General features: G+C 38.6%; 1 protein-coding gene across 7 annotated transcripts in view; it reads right to left on the bottom strand.

Annotated features, from left to right (window-relative positions):
- The window catches only part of ATRN (attractin), a 160,014-nt gene that overhangs the window by 41,218 nt on the left and 106,728 nt on the right, over positions 1-12,068 (bottom strand). For all 7 annotated transcript variants that reach the window (XM_082358973.1, XM_082358967.1, XM_082358968.1 and 4 more), the window contains one exon: positions 11,635-11,792. In XM_082358973.1, coding sequence (XP_082215099.1) covers positions 11,635-11,792 — 158 coding nt within the window. The remainder of the gene's footprint in view (positions 1-11,634; positions 11,793-12,068) is intronic.

Genomic DNA, 12,068 nt, shown 5'->3' with positions numbered 1-12,068 from the left:
GAGTGAAAGAACTTGAGTTTACCATTACCATTTTTAAAACACTAATATTTACACGAATTTCTGAGTAGAGAATTAAATTGCCTCAGTTATTTTGCTTTAAAAAATGAGAATCAAAGACAAAAAAGGCTTTTGTCTGCATTGAAAGCCGTACTGAAATTTAACTGCATGACCTACACTGAACCATTTAGACATTTTCCTATTCTCTTCCTTAAATAAGTCTCTACATTTTAACTAAATCTATATGGTCTCTAAGTGTGTATTTAAAAGCTAACTACACCTAGAAAGACTAAGGCTCTGAGGAATATAAAGCAATACAGAAAGGTGCAGCCCCCTCTGTTGAGAACATGCCCACATCTGCCCAGGAAGATGCAAGCTCAGCCCTCCACACAGCACACACCCAGATACAGTCCCAAGTATAGAGAGAACCAGCATTGATCAGGTTCTTTTGAGAAGACACCAAGAATACATGATGCCAAGGGTCCAGTCACATTGTTCGTGAATACTGCAGCTATTTGTAACAAAGAGCAAAAAGACATATTTTCAACAGAACTTACCTGTTTTTTCAAGGGAAGCCTGGCAAACTAAATGGTGAGCATGCTATCATTTATTTTCAAAAGTGCTCCTGAATGCAGCTTTCATAAGTGGATCTTATTTCAAGTGAGTGATCCAGTCCAGGTAAAGAGGACCAAAAAATCAGGCAGAAAATCATCTCTTTGAGTCTTAAACTTGAAAAAAGTACTTTAAAAAAGTAAGTGTGGGGAAGAGATCCCTCCAGAAGGAAATGACCATTTCAGTGACTTTCAGAGGGTGGAGCAACAGGGCAATGGGAGGAAAAAAAAAACTAGAAGTCAGAATTGGCAACAGCAAAGCTATCTCTAGCACAAAAGCCTGTTTATATGCACAGAGCCCTCTTTCCAAATGGGAAAAACGCCAGCAATATAAGTCAAGGTTTCACTAAGAATCTTAAAAATATTAATCAGTTTTCAACTATAAGAAACAAAGCTTGAAGTTCAATCGGATTTGGAATATAATAAGGTATGTCAGTATGAAAACAACCTGAACTTAAAACAAGTCAGTAAATTATATTTTCTAGAACCCAAATAAAATATTTTACAATTGTATGTGATCTGTAACTTGGCAGTGTTAGCAGATGTTATCAAATTGAAATTGTGCTGACTAGAGCCTAGAGCTCAAATTCCCTGGGGTTAGAGAAACAACCTAACCCTGCTAGCCCCACTCCAAATATAGCCAGTGGCAGTGAAAATTCTAATATGGCTCCTAAGATTCCTACTATATTGATGTGCATATCCTGTATAATCCCCTCCCCTTGAGTGTGGGTAAGTCTGACCTAATCTAATGAACCCTTTGAAAAGAGGGTCAAGAAGAAGTCAGAGAAAGGTGAAGCTTCAGTAGGTCTGTTATCTATTTTTGGTCTAAAATTTTTATTTTCAAATGTTACATAAATGGAATTGTGCAGCATGTACATTTCTCAGATTTTTTTTCCACTCAGCAAAACTTCCTCAGATTCATCCAAGTTGTATCAATAGTTTGTTTCTTCTTATTGCTGAGCATTATTCCATGATATGTATGTAGCACAGTGTGTTTAACCATTCACCTGTTGAGAAATACTTGGGTTGTTTCCAGTTGGGGCTATTATGAATGAAGCTGCTAAATATTGCTGTACAGGCGCTATAAACATTGGTATACAGGTGTTTGTATGAACATCAGTTTTCATTTCTCTGGGATAAATGCCCAGGAATACAATTGCTGGGTTAAGTATAGTAAGTGCCAAACTATTTTCCAGACTGGCTGTGCCGTCTTATCAGCAATGTATGCATGATCCAATTTCTCTGCATTCTCTCTAGCATTTGGTGTTATCACTATTTTAAATTTTAGCCATTTGATAGGTGTGTAGTGATATCTCATTCTCACTGTGGGGTGTTTTTTTTTTTGGCCACGCCTCGTGGCTTGTGGGATCTCAGTTCCCCGACCAGGGATTGAACCAGGGCCCTCGGCAGTGGAAGTGTGGAGTCCTAACCACTGGACCACCAGGGAATTCCCTCTCATTGTGTTTTGTGTGTGTTTTTTTTTAATGAAGATGTTTACAATAGTTTATTTTAGGTTATTTCCAATTTTTCACCAGTTTAAAAAATTAACCAACTCAATGAAACCTTGTGAATACAACGTTCTCATTGTGGTTTTAATTTTCATTTCTTTAATGGCTTTTAATGCTGAACATCTTTCATGTGGTTATCTGCCATACTTATATCCTCTTTGGTAAAATGTTTGTTCATACTTTTTGTCCATTTTCTAATTGGATTGTTTATTTTTTTAATGTTGAGTTTTGAGAATTCTTTTTATATTCTAGATGCAAGTCCTTTGTCAGAAATGTTTTTTCCAAATATTTTCTCCCAGTATATAGCTTGTTTTCTTGCTTTTTTCTTTTTTTTGAAATTAATTAATTAACTTATTTATGGCTGCATTGGGTCTTCGCTGCTGCACGCAGGCTATCTCTAGTTGCGGCGAGCAGGGGCTACTCTTCATTGCGGTGTGCGGGCTTCTCATTGTGGTGGCTTCTCTTGTTGCGGAGCACGGGCTCTAGGCACGCAGGCTTCAGTAGCTGTGGCACGCGGGCTCAGCAGTTGTGGCTCACAGGCTCTAGAGCGCAGGCTCAGTAGTTGCGGTGCATGGGCTTAGCTGCTCCGCGGCATGTGGGATCTTCCTGGACCAGGGCTCGAACCTGTGTCCCCTGCATTAGCAGGCAGATTTTTAACCAATGCATCACCAGGGAAGCCCTATAGCTTGTTTTTTTCATCCTCTTACCAGGGTCTTTCAAAGAGCAAAAGCTTTTGATTTTGATGTGGGCAATTTATTAATTTTTTTCCATAGGTCATGTTTTTGTTGTCAAATCTGAAAATCTTCTGCCTAGCTTTAGGATATGAAGATTTTCTCCTATTTTTTTCCTAAAAGTTTTATAGTTTTGCATTTTACATTTAAACCTGTGATCCACATTGAATTAATTTTTGTGTAGGATGTGAAGTTTAGGTCAAAGTTCATTTACTTGCCTATGGTTGTCCAATTGTTCTAGCACTATTTGTTGAAAAGGCTATCTTTCTTCCACTGAATTGACTGCACCTCTGTCAAAAAACAGTTGGATGTTTTTATGTGGTTCTATTTCTGGGTTCTTTATTCTGTTCCATTGATCTATGTGTCTATCTCTCCAACAATAACCACAATGTCTTGATTACAGTAGCTAAATATGAAGTCTTATTAATATTTCATATAGTGATTCCTCCCACTTTATTCCTCTTTTCAAAACTGTTATAGCTATTCTAGAATCTTTGCTTTTTATATAAATATTAGAAGCAGCTTGTCATTGTCTAAAAAAAGGCTTGCTTTTTAAAAAATTTTTATTTATTTTTTTATACAGCAGGTTCTTATTAGTCATCAATTTTATACACATCAGTGTATACATGTCAATCCCAATTGCCCAATTCATCATCCCCCCACTACCGCGGCTTTCCCCCCTTGGTGTCCATACGTTTGTTCTCTACTTCTGTGTCTCAATTTCTGCCCTGCAAACCGGTTCATCTGTACCATTTTTCTAGGTTCCACATATATGCGTTAATATACGATATTTGTTTTTCTCTTTCTGACTTACTTCACTCTGTATGACAGTCTCTAGATCCATCCACGTCTCAACAAATGACCCAATTTCTTTCTTTTTTATGGCTGAGTAATATTCCATTGTATATATGCAGCACAACTTCTTTATCCATTCGTCTGCTGATGGGCATTTAGGTTGCTTCCATGACCTGGCTATTGTAAATAGTGCTGCAATGAACATTGGGGTGCATGTGCCTTTTTGAATTGTGGTTTTCTCTGGGTATATGCCCAGTAGTGGGATTACTGGATCATATGGTAATTCTATTTTTAGTTTTTTAAGGAACCTCCATACTGTTCTCCATAGTGGCTGTGTCAATTTACATTCCCACCAACAGTACAGGAGGGCTCCCTTTTCTGCACACCCTCTCCAGCATTTGTTGTTTGTAGATTTTCTGATGATGCCCATGCTAACTGGTGTGAGGTGATACCTCATTGTAGTTTTGATTTGCATTTCTCTAATAATTAGTGATGTTGAGCAGCTTTTCATGTGCCTCTTGGCCATCTGTATGTCTTCTTTGGAGAAATGTCTATTTAGGTCTTCTGCCCATTTTTGGATTGGGTTGTTTGTGTTTTTAATATTGAGCTGCATGAGCTGTTTATATATTTTGGAGATTAATCCTTTGTCCGTTGATTCATTTGCAAATATTTTCTCCCATTCTGAGGGTTGCCTTTTCATCTTGTTTTATGGTTTCCTTTACTGTGCAAAAGCTTTTAAGTTTCATTAGGTCCCATTTGTTCATTTTTGTTTTTATTTCCATTACTCTAGGAGGTGGATCAAAAAAGATCTTGCTGTGATTTATGTCCAAGAGTGTTCTTTCTATGTTTTCCTCTAAGAGCTTTATAGTGTCCGGTCTTACATTTAGGTCTCTAATCCATTTTGAGTTTATTTTTGTGTACGGTGTTAGGGGGTGTTCTAATTTCATTCATTTACATGTAGCTGTCCAGTTTTCCCAGCACCACTTGTTGAAGAGACTGTCTTTTCTCCATTGTATATCCTTGCCTCCTTTGTCATAGATTAGTTGACCATAGGTGCGTGGGTTTACCTCTGGGCTTTCGATCTTGTTCCATTGATCTATGTTTCTGTTTTTGTGCCAGTACCATATTGTTTTGATGACTGTAGCTTTGTAGTATAGTCTGAAGTCAGGGAGTCTGATTCCTCCAGCTCCGTTTTTTTCCCTCAAGACTGCTTTGGCTATTCGGGGTCTTTTGTGTCTCCATACAAATTTTAAGATTTTTTGTTCTAGTTCCGTAAAAAATGCCATTGGTAATTTGATAGGGATTGCATTGAATCTGTAGATTGCTTTGGGTAGTATAGTCATTTTCACAATATTGATTCTTCCAATCCAAGAACATGGTATATCTCTCCATCTGTTGGTATCATCTTTAATTTCTTTCATCAGTGTCTTATAGTTTTCTGCATACAGGTCTTTTGTCTCCCTAGGTAGGTTTATTTCTAGGTGTTTTATTCTTTTTGTTGCAATGGTAAATGGGAGTATTTCCTTAATTTCTCTTTCAGATTTTTCATCATTAGTGCATAGGAATGCAAGAGATTTCTGTGCATTAATTTTGTATCCTGCAACTTTACCAAATTCATTGATTACCTCTAGTAGTTTTCTGGTGGCATCTTTAGGATTCTCTATGTATAGTATCATGTCACCTGCAAACAGTGACAGTTTTACTTCTTCTTTTCTGATTTAGATTCCTTTTATTTCTTTTTCTTCTCTGATTGCCATGGCTAGGACTTCCAAAACTATGTTGAATAATAATGGTGAGAGTGGACATCCTTGTCTCGTTCCTGATCTTAGAGGAAATGCTTTCAGTTTTTCACCATTGAGAATGATGTTTGCTGTGGGTTTGTCGTATACGGCCTTTACTATGTTGAGGTAGGTTTCCTCTATGCCCACTTTCTGGAGAGTTTTTATCATAAATGGGTGTTGAATTTTGTCAAAAGCTTTTTCTGCATCTATTGAGATGATCGTAAGGTTTTTATTCTTCAATTTGTTAATATGGTGTATCACATTGATTGATTTGCGTATGTTGAAGAATCCTTGCATTCCTGGGATAAATCCCACTTGGTCATGGTGTATGATCCTTTAATGTGTTGTCGGATTCTGTTTGCTAGTATTTTGTTGAGGATTTTTGCATCTATATTCATCAGTGATATTGGTCTGTAATTTTCTTTTTTTGTAGTATCTTTGTCTGGTTTTGGTATCAGGGTGATGGTGGCCTCATAGAATGAGTTTGGGAGTGTTCCTTCCTCTGCAATTTTTTGAAAGAGTTTGAGAAGGATGGGTGTTAGCTGTTCTCTAAATGTTTGGTAGAATTCGCCTGTGAAGCCATCTGGTCCCGGGCTTTTGTTTGTTGGAAGATTTTTAATCACAGTTTCAATTTCATTACTTGTGATTGGTCTGTTCATATTTTCTATTTGTTCCTGCTTCAGTCTTGGAAGGTTATACCTTTCTAAGAATTTGTCCATTTCTTCCAGGTTGTCCATTTTATTGGGATAGAGTTGGTGGTAGTAGTCTCTTAGGATGCTTTGTATTTCTGTGGTGTCTGTTGTAACTTCTACTTTTTCATTTCTAATTTTACTGATTTGAGTCCTCTCCCTCTTTTTCTTGATGAGTCTGGCTAATGGTTTATCAATTTTGTTTATCTTCTCAAAGAACCAGCTTTTAGTTTTATTGATCTTTGCTATTGTTTTCTTTGTTTCTATTTCATTTATTTCTCCTCTGATCTTTATGATTTCTTTCCCTCTGCTAACTTTGGGTTTTGTTTGTTCTTCTTTCTCTAGTTCCTTTAGGTGTAAGGTTAGATTGTTTGAGATTTTTCTTGTTTCTTGAGGTAGGCTTGTATAACTATAAACTTCCCTCTTAGAACTGCTTTTGCTGCATCCCATAGGTTTTGGATTGTCGTACTTTCATTGTCATTTGTCTCTAGGTATTTTTTGATTTCCTCCTTGATTTCTTCAGTGATCTCTTGGTTATTTAGTAATGTAGTGTTTAGCCTCCATGTGTTTGTGTTTTTTACGTTTTTTCCCCCGTAATTCATTTCTAATCTCATAGCGTTGTGGTCAGAAACGATGCTTGATATGATTTCAATTTTCTTAAATTTACTGAGGGTTGATTTGTGACCCAAGATGTGATCTATCCTGGAGAATGTTCCGTGTGCACTTGAGAAGAAAGTGTAATCTGCTGTTTTTGGATGGAATGTCCTATAAATATCAATTAAATCCATCTGGTCTATTGTGTCATTTAAAGCTTCTGTTTCCTTATTTATTTTCATTTTGGATGATCTGTCCATCGGTGTAAGTGAGGTGTTAAAGTCCCCCACTATTATTGTGTTACTGTCGATTTCCTCTTTTACAGCTGTTAGCAGTTGCCTTACGTATTGAGGTGCTCCTATGTTGGGTGCATATATATTTATAATTGTTATATCTTCTTCTTGGATTGATCCCTTGATCATTATGTAGTGTTCTTCCTTGTCTCTTGTAACATTCTTTTTTTTTTTTTTTTAAACTTTTGGGTTTATTTATTTATTTATGGCTGTGTTGGGTCTTCGTTTCTGTGCGAGGGCTTTCTCCAGTTGCAGCAAGTGGGGGCCACTCTTCATCGCGGTGCGCGGGCCTTTCATTATCGCGGCCTCTCTTGTTGCGGAGCACAGGCTCCAGACGCGCAGGCTCAGTAATTGTGGCTCACGGGCCCAGTTGCTCCGCAGCATGTGGGATCTTCCCAAACCAGGGCTCTAACCCGTGTCCCCTGCATTAGCAGGCAGATTCTCAACCACTGCACCACCAGGGAAGCCCTCTTGTAACATTCTTTAATTTAAAGTCTATTTTATCTGATATGAGTATTGCTACTCCAGCTTTCTTTTGATTTCCATTTGCATGAAATATCTTTTTCCATCCCCTCACTTGCAGTCTGTATGTGTCCCAGGTCTGAAGTGGGTCTCTTGTAGACAGCATACATATGGGTCTTGTTTTTGTATCCATTCAGCAAGCCTGTGTCTTTTGGTTGGAGCATTTAATCCATTCACGTTTAAGGTAATTATCGATATGTATGTTCCTATGACCATTTTCTTAATTGCTTTGGGTTTGTTTTTGTAGGTCCTTTTCTTCTCTTGTGTTTCCCACTTAGAGAAGATCCTTTAGCATTTGTTGTAGCGCTGGTTTGGTGGTGCTGAATTCTCTTAGCTTTTGCTTGTCTGTAAAGCTTTTGATTTCTCCATTGAATCTGAATGAGATCCTTGCCGGGTAGAGTAATCTTGGTTGTAGGTTCTTCCCTTTCATCACTTTAAGTATATCATGCCACTCCCTTCTGGCCTGTAGAGTTTCTGCTGAGAAGTCAGCTGTTAACCTTATGGGAGTTCCCTTGTATGTTATTTGTTGTTTTTCCCTTGCTGCTTTCAGTAATTTTTCTTTGTCTTTAATTTTTGTCAATTTGATTACTATGTGTCTCAGTGTGTTTCTCCTTGGGTTTATCCTGTATGGGACTCGCTGCGCTTCCTGGACTTGGGTGGCTATTTCCTTTCCTATGTTAGGGAAGTTTTCGACTATAATCTCTTCAAATGTTTTCTCGGGTCCTTTCTCTCTCTCTTTTCCTTCTGGGACCCCTATAATGTGAATGTTGTTGTGTTTAATGTTGTCCCAGAGGTCTCTTAGGCTGTCTTCATTTCTTTTCATTCTTTTTTCTTTATTCTGTTCTGCAGCAGTGAATTCCACCATTCTGTCTTCCAGGTCACTTATCCGTTCTTCTGCCTCAGTTATTCTGCTACTGATTCCTTCTGGTGTAGTTTTCATTTCAGTTATTGTATTGTTCATCTCTGTTTGTTTGTTCTTTCATTCTTCTAGGTCTTTGTTAAACATTTCTTGCATCTTCTCGATCTTTGCCTCCATTCTTTTTCTGAGGTCCTGGATCATCTTCACTATCATTATTCGGAATTATTTTTCTTGAAGGTTGCCTATCTCCACATCATTTAGTTGTTTTTCTCGGGTTTTATCTTGTTCCTTCATCTGGTACATAGCCCTCTGCCTTTTCATCTTGCCTATCTTTCTGTGAATGTGGTTTTTGTTCCACAGGCTGCAGGATTGTAGTTCTTGCTTTTACTGTCTGCCCTCTGGTCTGTTTTTTTAAACTTTAAAAAATTGGGGTAAATATATATTAATATAAAATTTACCATTTTAACCATTTTTAAGTAAATGATTCAATACACTTAAGCACAGATGCTGCCAAGATTAGAAAAGAGGACAGTGTGAACAACTTTGTGTCAATACATTTGAAAACATATGAAATAAATTAACATCTAGAAAAAATTATCTTAAGTAATGCAAATAGAGAGAGAATATCCAAAACATCCCGTAACTATTAAAGAAGTTGAATCAGCAGTTAAAAAAGAAAACGAAACTCCACAAATAAAACACCAGAATCAAATGATTTTACAAGAGGGATCTATCAAGTATGCAAGGTTCATATAATTCTAATCTTATATAACCTCTTCCAGAAATGAGAAAGAGAGATAACTCCTCAATTTATAAATAAAGGTTTGTTTAACTTTGATATAAAAACCATAACAAAGACAGGAAAGGAAAATTACCGGACTTTCTCACTCATGAGATAGATACAAAATTCTAACCAAAATATTAGCAAACTGAGTCCAGCAACACATATAGTAAAAAATCATATATCATGCCAAGTCAGGTTTATTCCAGAAATGCAAATAATTTCCAGGGTCCTGGCTTATGCAATAGGACAAATAGTGGTGCCATTCACTAGAAAGGAAGCACAGGGTTTGGGGCTAAGATCACAAGAATGACTCCCTGAGTACAGGGAGCCTGTGAATGGCCAGGTAGAGATGCCTAGGCAGCAACCAAGAACACTGGTCTGGAGTTCAAGTGTAAGCAGGGCTGAAGACAGAGTACTGAGAATCACCAGTACAGGAGTAGTACAATAAGTCTTACAAGTGGGATAAAGACAGAGGAGAACCATGGCCTGAATCTCAGACAACCTCAGTGTTTAAGGAAGAAGATTCCTTAAAAAGACAGGCCAGAGAATCAGGGAAAGGACCAGGAAGGCAGGAAAGATACTGACTCAAATCATGCAATGAGAAGGAGAACGGGACTAAAGAATTCAGTTACTAGAGTCCACCGTGGCAGGCAGCTTCAGGATGTGGTGAAGGAGGAAGGCAGACTGTTGCAGGCTGATGGGTGAATGGATAAGAGGAAACAAACAGGGAGTGTGGTCAATGCTTACAAGAAGGCTAGCTGGGAAGGGAAGCAGAGAGTGTGCAAGAACAAAGGAAGAAGCAGATTAGAGGGTAAACAAATCTGTGGACCATCTAAATAGAAAAAGAGGGTGGTGAGAAAAAAATACAACACAGAGCCTGTCCTCCACATTCCAGAAAGGAAAAGAGTGACTGACTGCTCTTTAGTTACAGTCCCAAGGCATGAACACATACCCACCAGAACCAGATTTCAAGCCCATCCCAAATGATCAGTGGCGACCTGCTCCACTTGATCACGCTACTGAAAGTTGGCAAGCAGTCAGAGCCCCAGTCTAGTGACCACGTTTCCACGGCTAAAGGTGAACCAGTCGTTCCAAAGTCCACGCTTAGACACAGATGTAGAGAACAAACGTATGGACACCAAGGGGGGGAAAAGGGGGGTGGTGGTGGTGGGATGAAATGGGAGATTGGGATTGACATATATACACTAATATGTATAAAATAGATAACTAATAAGAACCTGCTATATAAAAAATAAATTAAACAAACAAACAAACAAAAGTCCACCCTTCCCGGAACTCCACACCTTTACCCAAAATGAAGGGGGTTAAAGCAGAAAGTGCTGAGGCAAGGCCTCAAAGACATAGTGGCAGATGCTTATAAAGAGCACAAATGGGGCCATGGGTCAAGCCTGGATAAGAGGGAGTGCACTGGTCCCCTGGGAACAGAGAAAAGGAGCAGGTTGATAGCAGCAGTAGCTGCAGCAGGCAACATGAACTCTTAGACCTACCCTTTCAGGTCACATGTACAAAGAATCTGAGTCGTGGAGAGGCTACAGGAATTGTACAAGAGCAAGCCAGGACTCAAACCTGCATCTGTCTGACTATAAGGCCTAAACCCTTAAGGCGACCTTATACTGTCCCCCACTATGTCTCCATTACCCTCCATCCTATGCTCCTTTAAAACCTGATAGCATTTTGGGGATCTTCTCATATGGCACTTTCCATACTCCAGCTTTCACTGGTTATGTGTGTTTGCTTCATTTATATACACCTTACTCATTCCAGAATTGAAGCTCTTTGTGTAGCTCTACAGGCTTTTTAGTGACAAGTCCTTAACGAAGAAATAAATACAGTTGTAATTACCAAATCTGTTATATATCAACTTGCTTTCAAAAGTGCTTACAGGGACTTCCCTGGTGGCACAGTGGTTAAGAATCCGCCTGCCAATGCAGGGGACACGGGTTTGATCCCTGGTCCAGGAAGATCCCACATGCCGCGGAGCAACTAGGCCCGTGAGCCACAACTACTGAGCCTGAGCTCTAGAGCCCACAAGCCACAACTACTGAGCCCACGTGCCACAACTACTGAAGCCCATGCACCTAGAGCCTGTGCCCCGCAACGAGAAGTCACCACAGTGAGAAGTACCACAACAAAGAGTAGCCCCCGCTCGCTGCAACTAGAGAAAGCCCGTGTGCAGCAACAAATACCCAACTCAGCCAAAAATAAATAAATAAAAATAAATTTATTTTTAAAAGTGCTTATAAATTTCCTTCATAAGTGATTTAAGGCAGCCCTACTACAATCTTCTTTTATGGTATGTGCTCAGCACTCCTTTACCACAGATATTACAAAGGCAAAACAATATTAATATTGTACATCTCATTTACTGCAAGTTACAGATTAGTGAATTTAGTTTCACTACAGACATTTCACCATCTTTGCAAGTATAAGACTAGAAAGCACTTCTTACCTGAATTTTGATGGGCCAGGTGAAATTACTGACATAAACAAAGAAAGTGATATTTGGGTGGTTGCGAAAATCAAACTTCTCATTAGAGAAACTATCTTTGTACTCCTTAATGTTTGTTTTTGAAACAACAGGCATCTCTTCTCCAGCCTGGGTTCCAGCTGTTAGGAAGAAAAGAATGAAATAAACAGACTTTTTTTTGGGGACCGAATCTGCCCTCACTAATAATAATGATAATAGTTAGCATTTATTAAACACTATGTTCCAGAAATGGCCTTTAAGAGCTCAATCTCATTTAATTCTAACAACTATTATCCTCATTTACACATCAGAAAACTCAGGTTCAGGAAAGTTAAGTAACTTGGCTCAGGTCACATAGCCAGGAAGTACAGTTGGGATTTGAAGCTAGGAGGGCTGATACACAAGCCTATGCCCTT

This window comes from Balaenoptera borealis, assembly GCF_965194805.1.
Source record: "Balaenoptera borealis genome assembly, chromosome: 16".
Lineage (NCBI taxonomy): Eukaryota > Metazoa > Chordata > Mammalia > Artiodactyla > Balaenopteridae > Balaenoptera > Balaenoptera borealis.
Note: the sequence above shows the minus strand (reverse complement) of the source record. Positions and strands in the feature narration are given on the sequence as shown.